We start from the raw sequence: 21130 nt of genomic DNA on the forward strand, positions 1-21130 counted from the left end.
CAGGAAGCCACAACCCAGTGAGGCGACTCTGGGAACAAGCAACTGAGAAAGCAGGTCTTCTGGGTACCTGGCCCCTTTCCCTGAGCGACTGCAGCAGTGAAAAACACAGATAGGCATATACATGGCGGTGGAGGGGGGGGGGGCACGGGGGGGGGAGGACAGAGAAGCGCAGAAGAAAAAAAGAGGAGGAGCAGAAGGAGCTGCTTGTGATGGGCGGCTTGTACAGAAGTGGACAGTGGCCCAAGAAGTGTTGCTGGAATGAATAAATGAGGGGTGTGTGTGTGTGTGTGTGTGTGTGTGTGAGAGAGAGAGAGAGAGAGAGAGAGAGAGAGAGAGAGAGAGAAAGGAAATGGATTTAGAGCCTGAGGTTGAAGGAGGGAGCCCCTAAGACTGGATTCACTCATCCAATAAATATTTATTGGGCATCTGCAATGTGCCAAGTACTGTTCTCAGGCACCATACATACAGTGATAGACAAGACAGCCTGTGCTGCAAGGGGCTTACTCTAATGAGTAAACAGAAAGTGAGCAAGTAGACTCAAATAAGATTTCACTGGTGGTAAGTATTGGGGTGAAAATAAGAGTGTAGCAGGGAGGAAGGGAGTTTTGTGAGTCTGGAGAGGCACATGGAGAAGGGGGCCTGAGGCGTGACCACCCCTTCTCCCCTGGGGACTGCCCACCCGCCCCCGCGAACACCCATGGTTCAGTGCCCACCAGGCCCCCACCTGCCCCAGCATCCCCTGCGCGGGGAAGCTGGGTGCTACAGGGAGTCTGGCCACCATGCCACCTCCTCTCCGCCTCTTCTTCCTCCTCTTCCTTACCCCCATGGGAGTCAGGCCCCAGAAATCACAGCTGGTGGAAGCTAAAGGTATGTCCGAAAGGCACAGATAGAAGGAATTGGGGCTGGAAACCTGGGTTCTGGCTGGATGTCCTTGGCCAAGTAACTTACCCTCACTGAGCCTCCATTTTCTTATTGTAAAATTCAGGCCAGGGTTGGAGGGATTCTGAGGGTTCATCCGCTCCCAGCTGGTGTCTCAGTTGGTGGGGTCTGGGGTCATTGGGTTTATAATGCAGTGTGAGGAGTGAGGGACCTAGGGGCTCCGCTCTCCCCACCTTCTCTCTTTCCACAGAGGGAGGCAGTGCTGTGCTGCCGTGCCCCGAGGTCTCCTCAGACGGTCCCCTCAATCAGCTGGCATGGTATCGGGAATGCCAGCCAGCACGTTCATTACTGCTGAGCCCAGGGCCGCCAGGCCCGGGTGTCCTGCTGCTCATCTCCAACATTTCTGACCAGATGGGGGGCTTCTACCTGTGCCAACAGGGGCCCCCTTCCAAGCAGGTCGGGCAGCCTGGCTGGGCAGTCAGCGTGAATGGCAGCGGTGAGGTGTAGGGTGGGGCGGGATGGGGTGCTGGATGAGAAGAGGGAGGCCCAGTATGTACGGAGGAGGCCTGGTGGCTAAAATGGGTCTGCAGGGGAGGGGCGGGGGAGTGCTGGAGGGCCTGAAGATCAAGCAGGAAGCCAGTTGTAGGTGACTCCTAAATTCCTGTGGCTTTGTGACTTTAACACTGAACTGCCCTGTACCTCTCTCAATCTCATTTTTCTCTGAGACACTGTTTCTCTCTGGGTTTTTGTTTCTTTTTTTAAAGATTTTATTTATTTTTATTTTAAAAAAGATTTTATTTATTTATTTATTTCGAGAGGGGAAGGAGGGAAGAAAGAGAGGGAGAGAAACAGCTATGTGCAAGAGAAACACCATTTGGCTGCCTCTTCATGCCCCTAACCGGGAACCTGGCCCACAGTCCAGGCATGTGTCCTGACTGGATATCAGACTAGTGACCATTCATTTTGCAGGATGATGCCCAATCCACTGAGCCACACTGCTCAGGCCTCTAGGTCTTTGTTTATTTTTTAATTTTTAAAAAAAGACTTTATTTTATTTTTATTTTTAGAGAGAGGGGGAGGAGGGAGAGAGGGAAAGAAACACCAATGTGTGGTTGCCTCTCGTATGCCCCCAACTGGGGACCTGGCCTCCAATGCAGGCATGTGCCCTGACTGGGAATTGAACCGGCGACCCTTTGGTTCACAGGTCGGCACTCAATCCACTGAGCCACACCAACCAGGGCTGGATCTTTATTTTTATTTATCTCTGTCTTTCTGAGTCTCTGTATCTCTCTGTCTCTCCTGGATGTCTCTGTATATTGTTCTGGGTCTCTTCCCAGGGGAGCTGTTCCGATGGAACACTTCAAATATAGATGACCCACGCTGTGACATGGGGAATAGGTCCTCAGAGGACCCCAGGCCCTCTTCTGGTCACCTCCCAAGCTCCCAGCTGTATGTGCGGACCAAAGACCACCCTGAGATTTGGGAGACAGACCCTGCATGTGTCCCACCTAAGGGCAGCTCAGACCAGGGCCTCGACCAAGGTAAGGATCTAGGAAAATGCCAGAAAGTGGGAGGTCTAGGGATAGGGGATGGTGTTGGGTTTGTGGGGGAGGAGACTCCAAGGCCTATACCTTCCTAGCCTTGGTTCTTCTTGCTCCAGACCTCATGGTTGAGCCTGGCTCCACTCTCTGTCTGCCCTGTGAGGTGCATTCTGCCTCCATGGCCAGAGGACCCATCTCCTGGATCTACGTGCACCCCAAGAAGCCTAACATCTCATTACTGACCCTAAACCTGAGCGAGGATGCTCCAGTCAGAAAGATGTGGGTCTTGGACACCCTCAGGGGAGGGGCTATTCTGTGGCTGCAACGGGCCACAGCTAGAGATGCTGGCAAATATTATTGTTACCACGGCAACACGACCATTGAAATGCAGCTGAAGGTTACCCCCCTGTCAGGTAGGGTTTCTCCCGGTTATGGGGCCTGTGTGTAGAGCTGTTGGGAAGAACTGGAAACCAGCCAACCTTGGCTGCCCTTGGCTAGTCCTTGCCCTTTAGCCTGAACCTCAGCTGCCACTTCTGTCCTCCTTCCTTCCAAGATACTACTTTTCTGGGTCTTCTCCTACCACCGGTAGCTCCTTCACACCAGCTTTGGTAGTCTTTCCTCCTCTACTCCTCACCATTGGAGTCCTGAGCCCTCTTCTTATCACTGTCTACACTCTCTCATTCTGGTCTACACACCCTTCCTATTTGACCTCCTTTACTCTTCTGGCTCCTTGGGCTGCCATGCCTTGGTGACTGGATTCTAGGCTCCAAACTCTCACACCCACCCATCTCCTGGAATTGCCATTTGATGTCCCGTGGACACTGCAGGCTCAACATACACACACAAAACATCAAACTCAACATCTTCCCTAAGCATGGTCTTCTAGGCGACCCTGTGTACATGAAGGACACTACCACCTGACCATGTGTCAAAGCCAGGAACCTGGGCATTCTTCTTGTGCCTTACCTTATCCATCAAATTTGTCACCATGTTCTGGCCCATCGTCTCCCCTAATACAACCCTACCATGCTACCCTAAACATAGTTCTCAAACTCAACCTCCATTTTCACTCCAAACTTACCTCAGCACCTTGCTACATCCCACCTTCAAATTTGTGAAATTGATTCTGCACTTCGTTTTGACCAGGACTGTTCTTAACTGCGGCAGGAAGCTGATCATCATGCTCACCTTAACCCTAACATTGCTTCTGACTATAGTCATGGTTTTTCATGGTTTGCTTGATACTGCTCCAGGCCCTGTGCCAGGCTCTGAGACACAGTCCCTGACCTCAGAGGGAAGGAGGAGAGCCCTCCTTGTAGCTTGGGACTTCCAGGATCTATGTCCTGCCCCTGTCTGCTAGATTTATGGCCCTTCTGAGGTCTTGAGGCTGAGAGTTAAGATGCCAGCTCTGGTCCTTGTCTCATAGTTCCTTCCCCCTAGCAGTACGGCATTTGCTGCTGGAGGCTGGTGGCTGGAGAATCCCTGTTACAACTTTAGTTTATATGATCTTCTGCATGAGTTTCCTTGTGGGCTTTCTTTATCTTCGAAGAGGTGAGTAATGTCCTCCAAAGGGTCTGCCGAACTGTAACGCCATCTCCCTCAGGAAGAGTCCACAACTGCCTCTCTCTCCTCCCATACCTCCCCACAGACCTCACAATCCTGCCTCCCCTTCTCTAAATGCCCTCCGAACTTTCATAGCCCCTTGGAATTTAAACTTCCACCTCTTCCATTAACCCAAGCGACCTCCCCAGCACCCCCAAAATCTTCACCCGGCCAAGGAGCTCCTCCTCTGATCACTCCCATTAACTCCCACCAGCTCTGGTCCTGAGGAGGAAAAGAGACCGAATGACTGATCCCGCCAGAAGGTAACGATGCAAATGCCCCCTCATTATCCAATTCCTGCACTTTTCAGCTGATGCTTTGCACTTACTGTTTTCTCTGCTGAGGGTGTTTTTTTTCTCCATCTCTGCGCTTGAAATACCATCTTGCTTTCAAAGCCTAGCTCCAAAGCTACCTCCTCTGTGAAGACCTCCATGGAGTGATCCCAGAGCCCTCTGTTGGCTGTCCCAGAACAAAGGAGCTAATTAGAAGTCACCACATTTCAATCTCTGAGGGCATGGCTTGATTTCTGAACTTGTCTCCCAGTCCCCTCCAGGCCTGGCCTCACACTGCAACTTCCCTCCTTCCTCCAGGTTCTTCAAAGTGACGCCTCCCCCGGGAAACGGGGCCAACCAGTACGGGAACGTGCTCTCCCTTTCCACACCCACCGTGGGCGCGGGTAGGAGGCCCGGCCAGGTCTCTGACCCAGAGCTAGAACCCCACCCATTTGTCTCACCCCTGCGACCTCCGGAGTCACAGGTCTTCTCGAGCTCGGAGCTCAGCCTTCGGAAAAGAGGCCTCCTGGACGTGCACACTCCCGCTCCGATTTGAGCCCCGCCCCAAGGACCATAGCCCGCCCCCAGGACTCGGGACCCGAAGTCTTCCTCTCCGAGCGAGACTTCGCACCTGAGGCCACGCCCCTAGATTTAGATCCCGAGTCCCTAGACTCGCTGGTCTCCCGCCTATCCTGAAGCACCCTGCCCCATCGCTCTGCCACGGAGACCCTTAGCTCTGACCGCCCCCATCTCTTCTCACTCGCTCCCCACAACGCTCCTCGCGCCAGGACGCTCCCTGCAGTGGGCGGCAGGTTTGGGGGCCGCCGTCCAGTCCCAAGGAAACCCGTGCAGAGACGTTCGGGGGCTGGTGCCTCGGGGTCCCGGAGCCAGGCAGAAGCTGGTGAAGACAGAGTGGTCTTTACTCATATAGGGGGTGTTGGAGCGGTCTATCTGTGACAGGGGTAGTTGTCCGGGGCCTGGAGGAAGCCGTGACTCAGATCCCACCCCTATCCCCAAATCCCAGGCCCAGAAGAAGGGGAGGCTTATGAGGAGCCGGACAGTGAGGACGGCTCGGAGTTCTACGAAAATGACTCCAACCTTGGGCAGGATCAGCTCTCCCGGGGTAAGACTGCCCTCCCCCAGGACTCCCCCACCTTCTTAGCGGGCGGGGGTGGGGGAGGCTGTAGATCCTCGCTGGACCCCCCTCCGTCTCCACCAGATGGCAGCGGCTATGAGAACCCTGACGACGAGGTCTTGGGTCCTGAGGATGAAGACTCCTTCTCCAATGGTAATTTGAGGTCCTTGTGGAACCACCCAGACTTGGGAGGACCCATAACGCTGTGGAGCCCGTACAGGGCAGGAGTGGCCCCTGGAGTTCTCTCTCTCTCTCTCTACCTCTCTCTTTTTTTTCCTGTAGCATCTGAATCATATGAGAATGAGGATGAAGAGGTGGCCCAGCCAGTCGCTAAGACAAAAGGTGTGTGTATGAAGATGGCCACCTTCCTGAGGAGTGTGAATGGTGGTGGTAGTGATGGTGTGTGTGACCTGGAGGCCAGGAGGAATAGTGACTCCCCTTTTCCTTCTTCAGACTTCCTGAGCCCCCATGGGACAGCCTGGGACCCCAGCCGGGAGGCAACATCCCTTGGTGAGAAATGTTTGGGACCTGCCAAACTTCCCAGATTGGGTTGACCTGGCCTCAGGTCTAACTCCAGGCAGAACCTTGACCTTGACTTTGACCCTGAACCCAAGCCCAACCCTGACCTTATATTTGACTCTTACCTCTAATCTCAAAACCTACCCCAGCCCTAATCCTGATTCCAGTATCTACCCTATCCCTAACCGTGAACGTCACCCCTGACCCCAATTCCATTCCAGCCTCAACTTTGACCTCCACCTCACCCCGGCCCCAATGCAGACCTCAGCTTTGAACCCAGCTCTCTCTACCGCCAACCTCCTCATGACTCTTTGACTCCTTCCAAGTCTGTTCTTGACTATTCCTCTGACCATGACCATAATCTAACCCATACCCGACTGACCCTACAATTAACAAGGGCCCCGAACCTTATGCCGACCCTAGTACAACATGGGTCAATCCTTCCACCTCTCCCTGCGCCTCAGACTCCCTCCATATCTTCCTTCCCTGAGATGGGAAGGCCGCACTTCCCTTCCCTGAACACCCAGCACAGCTCCCAAGCCTCCAACTCTCCATCACCTGCCCACACAGGGTCCCAGTCCTATGAGGATATGAGAGGGATCCTGTATGCAGCGCCCCAGCTCCGCTCCTTTCGGGCCCAGCCTAGTCCCAGTCATGAGGAAGGTGGGTGCTCCCGCTATTACCCATTGTCCTCTGAGGCTGACCCTCCGCCAGGGCTACCTTCAGCTCTAACTATGTTTCACTCCTTCCTGGCCGTAACCAGATGCAGATTCTTATGAGAACATGGACAATCCTGATGGTCCAGAACCAACATGGGGAGGAGGGGGCCACATGGGGACCTGGAGCACCCGGTGATTCCCTTCAGGTGGGCTGGGAACTTCTCCCTGCAGCAGGGGGAGAGGAAGGGAGAGGATGAGCAGGGATGGAAGTGGGGTTCTGGCTCTCAGGGAGGGAGAGGAGAAAGGGTTTCCAAGGACTGGTGGGCAGGGGGAGGGCTCCTAGACTCCTCCCCATCACAGTTTCTTCTACATAGCCTGGGCCTCCTCGGGCTCCTGAGATCCACACCTGACTGAAATTTGGTGACCCAAAGCAGATGATGTCAGCCTCAAGCGACGTTGCTCAGAATGTGTATATCTGTGTGTGTTTGTGTACGCAAGTGAAACTCCCAGTTCCCTTTGCACTGCCCAAATAAACTCCATGAGTTCTTGCAATCCTGTGATGTGGTGCCCTTGTGAGGGAGGAGAAGGGAAGGTGAGGATGGTTGTACTCCCACCCTCTCTTGAATCCAGTGGAGGAGGGAGAGCTGCATCCTGGGTACAACCAGACCTTTTCCTTCCTGTGGCTCGGCCTGCTCTCATGTCCCCTACTTGCCTGTCATTCCTACCATCCAGTTTTTCAACCTCTGTTCATTCAGCAGTTGTATTCTGGATGTGCAGTGAAAAGGAAGCAATCCAGGAATTGGCAGTCATCACTGACGTTTATTGAATACCTACTATATTCTAACATCCATTAACTTATTTAATAACCTTTCCAATAATCTCACAAGGTTATTAAGCACTTACATGCCAGGGTTGTGTCAAAGTATTTTATGTATGTATTATGCATATGTGTGTTTATGTATATTAGCCAACTATATCTTCACAGACATCCCTATTTCAACATGAGGAGACTGAGACAGAGAAGCTAAATAACATGCCCAAGACTTGCCTAGTTAGTAAGTGCTGGGGTCTGGACTCGATCTCTGACAGTCTAATTCTAAAGCCTGTACTCAGTCTTGACACTCTCCCTTCCTAGGTGCAATCCTGCAGATGGAAAACCAAGTGTCATAGTCCCAACTAACATGTCTAAGATCACACAACTAGCACTTCACAGAGCTGGATCTGAATCCAGAAATCTGGCTGCAGTTGTAGCCACTGTGCCTACCACCTGATCAACTGCCTACTTCTGATACAAACCGTGAACACAAGGACTTTCAGAACTAAAGGTCTGCAGGCCCTGAAACCATTATGTAGCAAGCTCCACCACATCCAGATTCTTGTCTCAGGCAAAGGCAGAATCAGTCAGTGCTTTCCTGTTGTCTCCTGCCTGGTCTTCCCAGCTCCAGTGCCCTCCTGGAGCTGGGAAGCCCCAGGACTGGCATCTGATACCGAGTCCCCCTTCTGCTTAGGAAGTGTCAATGTCTTTGCAAAACTCTAGGCTTTCTCACTATCTACACTTTTATTTCTAGAATTTATTTTCCTAATGCGCGAGTTCTTTCTTCCTAATATCCTATTTTTGTTTTAGAGACTCTACTCCTTATCTCTAAACCTTTAAAACTTACTTTATTTATGACCCTTTAAAACTTACTTTAACACCATTATTATATGTCAGGCATTGTTCTAAGAAGTGCTTTACAGGTAGCATCTCAGTTTATCTTTATAATCTCCTATGAAGAAGGTACTCTAAAATTATTGTTAATTTACAACTGACAAGACGGAGGCACGGAGAAATTAATTAATTGCTAACTGACCTTAGGCAACATACCTAAACTCAGTGACCCTCAGTTTTCCCAATTATAAAATAGCATTAGGGAAGAGGCATGCTGTTGGTTACTACTATGTGTACAGTGGGTGAACTCTCCTATGGCGATGTTACCAAGGAAGGTTTCTTTGACTTCTTTGTGTTTCTCCTGCCTGCAGGAGTCCCTTGAGTTACCTAGGCCCCACTGCTGCCCCCTGGGGCTAGTTTGCTTTGGCTTATACTACAGTCTTACAGGCTACACAGGTTTCTGACTATTTTATTCATGAGTTTCTCAGCAGGTTTTTGCACCTGAGGCTTGGTCTGAATCCAAGTTCATACTTTGGTGGTCCTTGGGATTCTGATTTTCTGCTGTGACTTTTTCTATCCACTGCCTATTGGGTGGTTTGCTTCCATATTACACCTCAAGGCATCCAGGTGGATTTTTTCTTTCCTCTGTGCCCAGAAGAGACAGCCCTTCCTCAGCCCCCAGCGTTGTGCAGTGCACTCAGTTGCAGCTCTCTGCTGGTCCCAGGGCTTCCACCTTGACCTCTGTCCCCATGTGGGTGTTAAAACTCCAGTCCTAGATATCCCAGCTTCCCTGTGCGTTCCCTGTGGGTTTAGCCCACAGAACCTTTGCCTGCGGGCTGCTTGACTTCAGTCCTCTCTCACTGTTGCAGCTTCGCTTTCTTTCTTTATTTTTAGCGTCGGGAAGATCCTGTCCTGCTTCTGAGCTCAGGTATCTTTAAAAAGAAAGCAAGAAAGCAATACTCCTTGCTATATTTTGTGTAGGGTGTGTTTGGAATGTGGGTGGTGGCATATGAACCTCCAGCATTTCCTTGGGCTTCCGTCTTGGCAAAAAGTGAAAAATAAAAATAAAAATAAAAATATCAAGCTCAGCATCCACAGCCCCACCTTACCTTTCAGCTAAAATAAACTCTCCCTATTGCCCTAATCCCTGCGATTCCCCATTACCTTTCATCCAGGCTGCTTTATTTGTTTAGGTTTCCTGCCTGAGCCTGAAGCATTTGAGCATGTGATTCCTGGTGAAAGCGTGCTGCCTTCTTGAGAGTGAACCCTTGTCTGAGTCTCCTCTGTGTCTCTGGTGCCCAGCCAGGGGATGGCAAAGATCAGTAGCTCAGGAAGTGAGTGGGAAAGGAGGAGTGAATGGAGGGAAGTCCTGAGACTCAGGGTGCAGAGGATGGAGACACTCTTGGGGGCTCTGCCACCCAGGGAAGTCTCAGGGACAGTTGAGGAACAGAGGTGTGCCCACTCCAGTCCAATGTTCTAGAATCACACTATTTGAGTTTGAATGCCCTTTCTAGCTGCGTGACTCAAGCTCTTTGTGCTGCAGGTCCTCGTTTGTAAAGTAGGGATAATAAGTATAGTTACCTTAATGAGTCTTAGATGTAACGCATGTGACAGTGGCATAGTAACCACTGAAACATTCATCATTATTATCGTTATTATTATTAGGCCTTTATTAAGGGCCTACTGTGTGCCAGGAGCCAGAGGGCTCCCAGACCATTTGGATTGGGCCTTCCTTCTAGGCAGGCCTTTACCCAGGAGGCAGCCACATTCCAGAGCTTCTCAACTTCCCACTCTGTGTAAGACCTGGTTTTATGCCCAGGTCTGGACCACTTACGGCCCTTGAGCAAGGTTTAGGGAGGAGACTTGAGGGAAGTTTCAGGCCCTTACAGCCACGCCCTTCTTCCCTAGCATGCAGTGGCCTCGCAGGTAGGCCCAAGGCTGGCAGAAGGGCTTTTGGTACAATCTCTATGCTTCCAGCCTGGCTATAAAGAGTGGCTGAAGATTTCCTGGGAGTCGGAGGTCCTTGGCGTCCCCTCTGCCAGAGCCTAGGAACCTCTGTTCCCTGGGAAATAGCCCTGTCTACTGGGGATGTGCTCCTCTAGTCTTGGCCTGGGCAAATCTGCATGGAGGATTTGAGATGTGGGCTGACTGTATTAGGGTTTATGTGTGGGAGATAATCAGTGTAGCAGAGAAGAGGGATGGGATGGGATGTGGATGGTGGTCTAGATGCTGTATGGGATGGATGTTTGAAGTACATGTTATATGAACGTTATGTGTGTGAGAAGCAAGTAGCATTGAGTGTACGCTGTGGGTATAAGTGAGTATCACTTATAAAGTATGGTGTGAGATGTCAGAGGTCATGCAGTTGGAGGTTGATGCTGGAGATGTGAAGTATAGAAGGAGTGTGTCTGCTGTGTTTGGGTACATGCTGTGCAGGAATTGTGAATAAGGTATACATGTGGAGGATATGTAGCCTCTGAGGTGTGCAGTGTTGGTGAGTGTCGGGAAATACAATGAGAAAACAAAATCTTCTCCTAACCCAGAAAACCTCTCCATAAAGGTACCGTATTCTGCTGTGTATAATGTGCACTCTTTTTTGCCTATGTTTTTGAGGGAAAAATAAAGATGCACGTTACATGGGTAGTTCTAATTTTGTATCTATATAAATGTTTTTATTTTTTTTCTTTATGCTTATGCTTTAAAAGTGTAACTCTAGGAAGCAATAATGATATCCATATGCAAAATAATAGTCTGGAATACGATAATCGGTTTTGTGTCTAAGCATAAATAAATAAATAATTGAATTAAAAAATTAAAACGAAAGATTTTTTTTCCTTGAAAGTTGGGGCCAAAAACGTGGGTGCGCATTATACATGGCAAAATATGGTAGTAGAGACAGAAAACATTTTTAAAAATTAAATAAGCATTAAACCAAAATACGATGCATATCACAGGCAATCCACTAGGAGATTGCAAAGGTAAAAAGAAATCTCACCCTTTTACATAGCCAAACAGGTACAACACATTATCGGGTTTTCAAGATACATTTTCAAAACCCTTATCTTGTTTTCCAGATAAATAAAGACTACACGTAAAGTATGAAGACTTCACAACACCTTTAATCACACATAGTTCATCCTAACTTTATAACAGTAATTGGCTTTTATGGTAGGAGGGGGAGAAACAAACTTCTTACATCGGAAAGTAGTTTTGTATATTGCAGCAAGGTTTTGACCAGCCAGGCAGTTAGTTATTCTTCCCCTGAGAGACAGGTACCTCCCTGGATGTATGCGTTTCAAAAAGATGGCTCTCCGTTCTGGAGTTCCCGGGTCATGGGACTGGCAAGAGGCTTATTTAGCCATTATAATATACATACATTTGAAAATTGTGACATTGCGTGGAATTAGCTCAGATCACGGTTGGGAGAAACACTAACGGGGATATGGTTAAGTGTAGGGCCTAATTCCAAAATTTCTTTTTTTTTCCCTTCTCCGAAACCTGTAGAGAATTTTTATGAGTTTGAGCCAAACTGACCACATATGCCGGGTGGGAAATGGGATGGGAGTGGGGGTCGGGCGGGGGATGGGAGGACGGGGCAAGATCTCAAACGCACTCCAACTTGCAAGATTTCTAAAAGCAATTTCCAGTCCACCTTCTCCCTCCCCTTAGGCTTGAGGACTACAATTCCCAGATTGCCCGGCTCCTCCACCCAACAGGAAACCGGTCTCTCCAATGGGCGGGGCTGGGAGAAGGCCGGTCTAAGTGAGGCAGTCCAGCCAATGGGTGATCCCCGACGAGTTGAAACCCACGCTGATTGCCCCCAGGCTCACTGGAATCTTTGGCGCCTTGGTTTTAGTGGTGGGTGTGTGATGAGCAAGTGAAACGACCAATGAAAAGGCGGGGAGGTGGCTACAGAGAGTGTGGGCGGGGAGGAGTGCTGACTAGCAGACGGTTTCGCGAATGAAGGGCGGGAGTCTCGGGAGGGGGCCTGGTGAATAACCTAGAGGCGGGCGACTTTGGCAGTCCGGTGTGTGCGATGGCGGAGCCGGTGAGGAAACGGGGTCGATGGGCCCGAAGAGGCTGTGTCGGCCGAGGGACTCGGGGGGCCCGGGGCGGCCAGGGCCTGCGGTCTGGCGCCCAGCGCTCTCCAGCCCGGAGCTCCGAGGATTCGGTACTTGTGGACTTGGTCAGCGACAGTGATGAGGAAATCCGGGAGGTTTCAACAACGCACGGCGCAGCGGACCCAGTCGAGGTCCCGCTCCCAGAGCCTCCGGTGCCGGCCGCGACTCGGGACGACAGCGACAGTGACAGCGAAGGGGCGGACGCAAGGCCGGCTGGAGCCCCTCCGGCCCTGGTCAGGCGGCGGCGGCGGCTACTGCTGGATCCGGGGGAGGCACCGGTGGTTCCGGTGTACTCCGGGAAGGTGTAGCCAGGTTCCCGGGAGGGCTTGCGCGGAAGGGCTGGCTAAGAAGTACCGAGGATAGCGTTTTAGGGTTGGTCTGGGGAGGACCAGCCTAAACAGGAACTAGGGCCTTGGAGGCAGAGAGATGCAGGGTTCTTGGGGTTTCTGCAGACTGGGGAGATGGAGTTTGAAGTGTGTTGGCAGTTTGGGATTCTCTTCGGGGGCATAGAGAGGCTGTGGGGCTGGTATCCCTGAGGACTCAGAGGCTCTGGGAGGGACCGGAGTTTGCGGCATGTTCGGTTTTGAGGTTGGGGCCCATTGCTAAGGATACGGGAGGCTAGGATATTGGAGACTGGGGGACACGGAAGTCCAGAGAGGACCGGGGGTTCCAGGAGGCTGGGGTTCCCGGGTAGTAGGGTGAGCTAGGGGGCTGGGACTCCCTAGGATTCTAAGACAGCAGGGTGGGTAGCAACCTAGTAAAAAAGTAGAACCGAGCCTGTATCCTCACAGTGCCTTTGGAAAAGGGGGTGTAGGAGTAAGGGCTCTCCAGTTTGGGATCCTGGGAAGCGGGTCTCCTGAGTCCTGGTAGAAAGCTGTGGATCTTTATCCTTAGGGAGAACTGGGGAGCTGGAGGAAGTCTGGATATGAGGGAAGAATTATTCCGTTTTCTCTTTCAGTGGAGGGAGGGCTTGGACTGATCCACTTTTCTCTTTGCAGGTGAAGAGCAGCCTCCACCTTATCCCTGATCACCTGTCCCTCCTGAAGCTCTGTCTCCCAGGGACTGAGGAAGGTAAGGTAGGACTTCCAGGAAGAGATGCCCAGCGCTGGCCTCCCTGAGGAGACTCCGGGGAGTGTAACATCCCTGCCGTTAGCTGTTGCCTGAGGCTCAGAGGAAGGTGTAGGAGAGGTGACTCCTACATCCTAACCAGAAAAAAACGCTCCACTCCTAAAAGGAGCTGAATTGTTAATCAGAAGACAGAGGAAGTACTGTCAAACCATCCTTTTCCCAACTCTAATGGGCATAAGAGTGTGCTACTATATAGATTTCCAGACCCCTTCCCTGGAGATTCTGATTCCATAATCCTGCGGACAAAGGGAAGGGAGGTGTTGAGACTCTGTAACATCTTGTTACATCTGCAACAATTCCCTTGGGAACACCCTGGAGCCAACAGGGTGTTCTTTGAGTCTTATCAGGGCTACCCAGCTTTTGTCCTTTCCCAGTAATGTGATTTTTGCAACGCATCCAAGGACAGTGACTATGAATCAAGTTTAGTAAGGAAGTGATCCAGTGGGTAAATGCAGACCTTGGACCAAGACTTCTGTATCATGAGGGAGTATTTATTATCTTTGTTTTGTTTACACAGTATTTATTTTTATGGTTAATGATGGTCTCTTGTTGGTGGCAAGCAAATAGAAAAGAGCCTCTATATTCTAGAATAATACCTGGTTTCTGATCATTTCACAGTGCACACAAATACTGAATTATTATGCTGTAGACCTGAAACTAATATAATGTTATATATCACCTATACCTTAATAAAACGGAAAAATTACCTAGTTTCCCCTTATAAATAGGAATTAGTGTATTTTGCCATGTATAATGCAGCCCTGTGTATACTGAGCGCCACATTTTTGGCTCAAACTTTCAGGAAAAAATTCCTTTGTTTTAATTTTTTAATTCGATTATTATATTAAAGGAAAAAAAGGTATTCTGTATTTCAGGGTAGTATTTTGCATATGGATATCGTTATTGCTATCTAGATTTATACTTTTAACGCATAAGCATAAATAAGAGAATTAAAAACACATAGATATGGAATTAGTACTACCCATGTATAATGTGCATCCTTATTTTTCCCTCAAAAATTTGGGCAAAAAAGTGCACATTTTACACAGCAAAATACAGTAAGCGATTTAAAGAAAGGTACTGCCCTGACTGGTGTGGCTCAGTTGGCTGGGCATTGTTCTGCAAAGCAGAAGGTCACCAGTTCCATTCCCGGTCAGGGCACAGGCCTGGATTGCAGGTTTGATCCTCGGTTGGGGCGCTGACAAGAGGCAACCTATCGATGTTTCTCTCCCTTTCTTTTTCCCTCCCTTCCCCTCTAAAAATAAATAATTTTTCTTAAAAAGGAAGATACTAAATAACAATGCAGAGATATGGCCAAATGTGATAATGACACTCACGTGGATGAAATTTGAGAAACATGGGCTTAGAGGATCTATATTACTTTTATCTTTACCTCATTCTCTCCTTGCCCCTGTGCCCCACTTACACATTCTCTCTCTGTGCCCACCAAATTGAGTGCAGTAAGAAAATGAAAACATTTTTAAAAAATCGTACTTTGACAGTATGTTTTAATGTACGTTTTATAGCATACTAGTACATAACTAGTACATAATAATGTACTAGTGCATAATACGAATAGTATATTGTAGTATGAAGTAGTATAATAATACTAGGTAAATATATTTTTTCTGGGTTGTATGCTTTGTATTTTTTATTTGTGGGATACATGTAATCACAAAAGTGAGAACACTGCGTTAGTTGGAGTGGGCCTCTTTTTGATTGTCCACACTTGTCATACTGTCTCGTGCCTTATGTCTTATGCACGAGGCTCAGACACTCTCCTGCTCTAATCTTTCAGACTCTGGCTCATGCATTTGTCTGAGTTAGGCATTTCCTTTTTGACTCACGTCCCTTCAGCTCTTCCCCAGTATTATGATGTGGTCCTGTGTGTCTAGGGTCCCCTCAGTCTCCTCCTTTCTGAGGACCTACTGAAGCCCATGCATGACTTGCGTCACCTCCCCTTGGCCTCCTGCTGCCCTCTCTTGGCTAACCCTTTACACTTTTTTCTCTGTGCCCAGAGGGGGATGTGGCCGATTCCAGCAGTCCCCATGCTGAGGATCCCCCGGTTCCAGATTCTCCCTGGAAGAAGAAGCTGAGGAATAAGGCTGAAGAAAGAAATAAGAAAAAGAAGGTGTCTCCGTGAGTGATGCTGGGGCACTGAGGCCCTAGAAGCAGAAAAGGAATTGGACGGGTAGGCTGAGGCTGGCAGGGCCCTTGGGTGGTTCTTGAAGGAATAATAAATGGAGTCGTGAGGCTCAGGTGAGGAATGAAGCTCTTGGGAGAAGAGGTGGCCCACGTGGGAGGAGGACAGTGGACCTTTCAGGACCGCCCATGGGAGAGGAAGTGTTTCTTCTGGGTGCCCGAGACGGCAGTATCACAGGGGTGAAGGGTGTGGCTCTGGAGATCACCCTTGCGGTGCGAATCTAAGCAGCTGTCTCTTAATTATCCTCTCTGCTGTACTTTCCTCTTTTGTAAAATGAGGATAATAGTGGTACCTGTGTCAGAATTTTTGAGTAGATTAAGAGTTAATACTTGGCATATAGTAAGTGCTTGGTGTTAGCAGACGCATTCCTTTGCCAAATGACTTACCTAAAAAGTCAGGCATTTTCTTCCCTGTAAGAATGATGCTCAGGCCTCCCCTGTCCTTTCCTCTCTTTGCCTTCCAATAACATGGATGTTACTGGAAGGTGTCCCCTCTTGATTCTCCAGCTCGCCCTCTGTTCCCAGGGGTCCACCGCCCACTAAGAGAGGCATGGGACTGGGGTTTCTCCTCTTCCTCCATCTTGCCTTTTTCTTCTCTCTGCAGGGCTCAGGACACCTCCCCTTTGCCCCCACCTCTGCCAAGGACCAAAAGCAGAAAACATACTCGGGCACTCCAGAAGTTAAGGTGACAGGGGCAGGAGGCTGTGGCTGGGGTGGAGGGGGTCAGTGTGGAGGTGTCCCACCCCAGCCGACGCAGAGTCCTTTCTGCACCCCAGGGAGGTGAACAAGCGCCTCCAGGATCTCCGTTCCTGCCTGAGTCCCAAACAGCGTCAAGGTCAGGACCACCTGAGCCAAGATGATGAGGTGGTCCTTTTGGAGGGGCCCATCCTCCCAAGGAGCCCCCGACTCTTCCCGCTCAAAATTCGGTGCCGTGCCGACGTGATCAGATTGCCTGTCAGAATGGTAAGTGCCTGAAGGACCTGTGGGAGAAGGGTCCCAGGCGCTGCCTGCGGAGAGCCTGGCTGTGGTGTCCAGCAAAGGGACTGTCTCTTTCTTTGCCCATCCTGCTCTCTGGCTCTGCCCAGCTCCCTTTCAGGCCCCCATACTTCTCAGGCCTCATGCCTTTGTGCTCAGTATTTCCTTTGTCCGGATTGTCTTCTTTACTCTTGCCCCTCTTGCTGGCACATTTTTCCACCCACTTTCCAGCCACTTAGGCATCCTAAGAGGCTTTGCTTGGTAGGCCCCTCCCCAGGGTAGGTCCCCCTCTTTCCTTCCCTGAGACCCTGTGCTTCCCTCTTACTTAATGCTCTTAATGTGCTTAATGCTCTTATTGCATTAAACGCACAGATGTTTCTCAGTCATCCTGAGCTCCCTCACCTTCCTAGTAAAAACTATTATTTTTGTAGGGACGACTCCATCCAGAAATAAGAATGATAATAGAAAAGAGCTGTAACCATGCATTGGCAAGCAACTAAGCAAGAGGTTGCAAACTGGCAGCTCATGGCCTTATTAACAGAGCATCTTCATTTTTGCCCTGTAGAGTGCTTTTATTTATTTATTTATTTAAAAAAGATTTTTAGAGAGAGGGGACAGGAGGAAGAGAGGGAAAAAAAATATCAATGTGTGGTTTCCTCTCCTATGCCCCCAACTGGGGACCTGGCCTGCAACTCAGGCATGTGCCCTGACTGGGAATCGAACCGGTGACCCTTTGGTTCATAGGCTGGCTCTCAAGCCACCAAGCCACACCAGCCGGGGCTGCCCTGTAGAGTGCTTTTAAAACATAGGATTTTATTGCCAGCCTTTACATTGGGTGATTTCACTAGATTCCTTCTAGTTTGGCTTCTCTTAAATATAGATGTAGTCACACTGGCCAAATTCTCACACGGTACCAATCAGTTGGAACTGTGGAACAGCTAGACTGTCTAGGTGGGGCATGTGAGAGTCCCCACCAGTCCCTTTTCCCCTCCTAACCCATGGTTGCTTCATTTCTTTGTGTTACTTGCCTGAACCCCTTATTGACATGATTGTACTCTGTATTTTCCCAGGTAAATATGATGAAACTCAAAGCTAAGGAGCTCAGTGGGTAGCAAAAACCATAAACTTGTTTGGAGGGGTGGGGTGGGATGGGGCACATCAAGGCAGGAAGGCCTCCTTTGCTTCTTATTTCCCTCCCCAGTCGGAGCCCCTACAGAGTGTGGTGGACCACATGGCCACCCATCTTGGGGTGTCCCCAAGCAGGATCCTCTTGCTCTTTGGAGAGACAGAGCTGTCCCCTACCGCCACTCCCAGGACCCTAAAGCTTGGAGTGGCTGACATCATTGGTGAGAGGAAGGCAGGGAGGTGGAGCCTTGAGAAGGCTTTTGCCACAGGGAGGGGAAAAGAGGAAAGGCCCTGCTAGGGCCCTGCTTCCAACCCGTGCTGAGGCCTGGCATCCTGATCCCACAGACTGTGTGGTGCTAGCAAGTTCTCCAGAGGCCGCAGAGACATCCCATCTGCTGCAGCTGCGGGTGCAGGGGAAGGAGAAACACCAGACGCTGGAAGTCACGCTGTCTCGAGTGAGTGGAAAAGATGGCTCTCCATGTCCCTTATCCTTTCCTCTGCCATCTCTCTAGTCAGTTAACTGAGGAGAGATTCCTTCGAGTCCTGATTTGCCAGAGACTGCCCTCCCTGCTCTTGGGTTCCCATCTATCCTAGACAGTGGAAAAAGCCCATTGTTCAACTTCCCTTCTCCCACTTCTGCCGGGAACCTCTGCTCTAGTCTCCTGTCTCCTCCTTCTGGTTGAAGTGGAAAGGACCATCCCTGGCTGGGTACTCAATTGGTTAGAGCATCGTCCCACTACACAAAGGTTGGGAGTTCGATCCCTGGTCAGGGCACCTACCAGAATCAGCGAATGAATGCATAAGTAAGTGGAACAACAAATCAATGTTTTTTCCTCTCTGTCTCCCTCTTCCTCTTTCTCTCTAAAATCAATAAAATAAAATAAAATGAATTTTTAAAAAATGGATAGGATCCTTGGACAATAACCACCAAAATCCATCCAAATAATGAGGCCACACTTCAAAGTGACAGTCCCTGCTCCAAGGATAAGTGCTTCACATTGAGGATATCATTGAATTCACAATCATCTTATATGGTAAACCACTGTTACTCTCAATTAACAAATAAGAAAGTCGAGATCTACACAGGTGGGGTAACTTGCAGTATTAGTGTCCTAGGGCTGCGGTAACAAAGTGCCACAAACTGGGTGGCTGACAACAACAGAAATGTATTCTGTCTCGGTTCTGGAGTTTGGAAATCTGAAATTAAGGCACCAGCAGGGTCATGCTCCCTCTGAGACTCTGCGGAACATCTTTTCTTGCCTCTTCCAGCTTCGGGTGGTGGCCGTCGGTCCTCGGCAGCCCTTGGCTTGCCGCCGTATCACTCCAGTCTGCCGTGTTTTCACATGGCATTCTCCCTGTGTGTCTCTGCTTTCTTCTCTTACAAGGACATCAGTCATGTTGCATTAGTGCTCAGCCTAATCCAGACTGACCTCGTCTTAACTCGGTTACATCTGCCAAGGCCCTACTTCCGAGTAAGATCGCATTTACCTTTACAGGGAGTTAGGACCACAAAGTGTCTTTTTGGAAGGCACACTTCAAAATTATAACACCTGCCTAAGGTCACATGTCCAGGTAAGTGGGGGAGCCTGGCCTCGAGGTCAGATCATTCTCACTCCAGAGCCAGGGCGCTCTTCATCGTTGCAGTACGTGCCTCCATTGGTAGGTGAGGAGACAGACTTGGAGACCCTGCCTGACCCAGAATCTCCATCCTGAGCGTTGGGCTCTGTGGCCTGGTTCCCTAGACAGGAACCAACTATACCAGCCTTCCCCTCCATAGGCACTGCCTCCACTTGTCCCCCTGTCCTCCCTGTCTCGGGTCCACTGTCCCTACAAGTTTTCCACAGCTCCTCTTCTCATTCACATTCATTTTTTCTTGCCTTTCTAGGATTCTCCTCTCAAGACCCTCATGTCCCGCTATGAGGAGGCCATGGGACTCTCCGGCCACAAGCTCTCCTTCTTTTTTGATGGGACAAAGCTTTCAGGCATGGAGCTGCCGGCTGATCTGGACATGGAATCTGGGGACCTCATTGAAGTCTGGGAATGAAACCCCACTCCCTATTGTGAGCCCCAGCTGGACTTGGGGAGAATGTCTGTCCCCTTTTGGCCCTATAAAGGTTAGCTGAACCTGAGGCGGAACTTATCTTTAAGCTGAAGCAAAATCAAGGCATGGTATTTGATCTCCTCTCCCGTGGGCCCTAATTCCAAGCTGTTAGTAGCTGGTTAGTTGTGTGGTCATCACTGCTGCCCTGGGTGCCCTGTGTCTCCACTCACATGGTGTGGTGAGTTTTGCAAACTCCTGGGACATCCATTACGCTCACCCTTTCACTTCCACCCTCATCGTTTCCTTCACCAAAATGTCTGTTTTATAAAACTGCTCATGTTTGAAGAGCGAGTTGATAAATTAGCGTTGAGAATGGGATTCTGGGCCTGGGATGTACGCCACGTCTAGGACCAGCAGTGGCCTCAGCTTCATGTGGGGATAGGTAGTGAAGTTTGCTTGCAGCACATACACAGGTGTGGTTCCTTGGCTTGCAGGAAAAGAGATGATCGAGCTCACACATGCATGAGCTTAAGCACAGGCAGGCTGTGGGTTACCCCTTGGAAGGATATTGAAGGTTCTCGGCCTCGGGTATCCAACTTACCACACGACTCTCCCTTTTTAGGCCCCTTCCTGAGGCACACACATTATTTAAGGCATAACTGAGCACAGGCAGCCTTTTCTTTTGGACCTCAGATTCTAGTCCGTGCAAGGCTTCTCTGGTCTTCCAGCTTTTCTCCCCTTCCTCATGTCATCCTCTCCCATAATCATCCATGCTAGCGTGTTGATGACATGTCTTTGAATATGAATGTATCCTTGTAAAATGCAGTATTCAACGTGTGAATATCCTCCTTATATATGTGGTATTGTGCTATAGATCTCGTGTGGCTTCATTTTTCACTTAACATGTATTACTTGTTTTACATCTGCTTCATCGCTTTGAACTGGCCTGTCACATTCCACAGTGGGCGCCAGCTGTGTGTTACGTGTTCACTCGTGGATTCCTAGGTGACTCCAGCCTTGGGTACCTACGACATCTTGGCGTGCAGACAGGACCGCGCTGAGCATCCTGTTATGTGTCCCCTTCCACGCTTGTGTGGAAAGGTCTCCGGCATAGGTACCCAGAGTGGGGTTACAGGTCAGGCAGGTTAATTTATCTATGGTTCTGCCAGATTTTTCTTTAGATGGTCACTGACCCTCCCACTGGAAGCTTCCCATTTTTTTCTCATCCTCGCTAGCACTTTTATTGCCCAACATTCAATTTTTTGCCAGTCTGATGGGTGTAA

At 49.8% G+C, this 21130-nt stretch overlaps 2 protein-coding genes across 3 annotated transcripts; both read left to right on the forward strand.

Moving 5' to 3' along the window:
• Nucleotides 1–779: 779 nt before the first annotated feature.
• On the forward strand, nucleotides 780–7038 carry CD19 (CD19 molecule). Its single transcript, XM_054582774.1, is given in 16 exon segments — nucleotides 780–867; nucleotides 1130–1375; nucleotides 2217–2420; nucleotides 2540–2833; nucleotides 3861–3971; nucleotides 4237–4285; nucleotides 4613–4698; nucleotides 5083–5157; nucleotides 5160–5195; nucleotides 5319–5417; nucleotides 5514–5582; nucleotides 5712–5771; nucleotides 5883–5939; nucleotides 6519–6611; nucleotides 6712–6813; nucleotides 6982–7038. Coding segments are annotated over 15 exon segments (1659 nt in total). The 3' UTR covers nucleotides 6804–6813; nucleotides 6982–7038.
• A 5214-nt stretch (nucleotides 7039–12252) lies between these two features.
• NFATC2IP (nuclear factor of activated T cells 2 interacting protein) lies at nucleotides 12253–20849 on the forward strand. Of its 2 annotated transcripts, none has more exons than XM_054582775.1 (8): nucleotides 12253–12678; nucleotides 13375–13447; nucleotides 15523–15643; nucleotides 16311–16391; nucleotides 16483–16669; nucleotides 17883–18027; nucleotides 18152–18261; nucleotides 19692–20849. In XM_054582775.1, the coding sequence occupies exons 1-8, from the start codon at nucleotides 12292–12294 to the stop codon at nucleotides 19848–19850; spliced, it is 1263 nt and encodes a 420-aa protein (XP_054438750.1). In that variant the 5' UTR covers nucleotides 12253–12291; the 3' UTR covers nucleotides 19851–20849. The 2 variants fall into 2 exon arrangements, with proteins under 2 accessions (XP_054438750.1, XP_054438751.1); XM_054582776.1 differs by lacking the exon at nucleotides 19692–20849 and adding an exon at nucleotides 18492–18600.
• Nucleotides 20850–21130: the final 281 nt, after the last annotated feature.

Source organism: Pteronotus mesoamericanus, unplaced genomic scaffold, assembly GCF_021234165.1.
Source record: "Pteronotus mesoamericanus isolate MK-2021 breed Mesoamerican mustached bat unplaced genomic scaffold, CSHL_Meso_final contig_72, whole genome shotgun sequence".
Taxonomy (NCBI): Eukaryota; Metazoa; Chordata; class Mammalia; order Chiroptera; family Mormoopidae; genus Pteronotus; species Pteronotus mesoamericanus.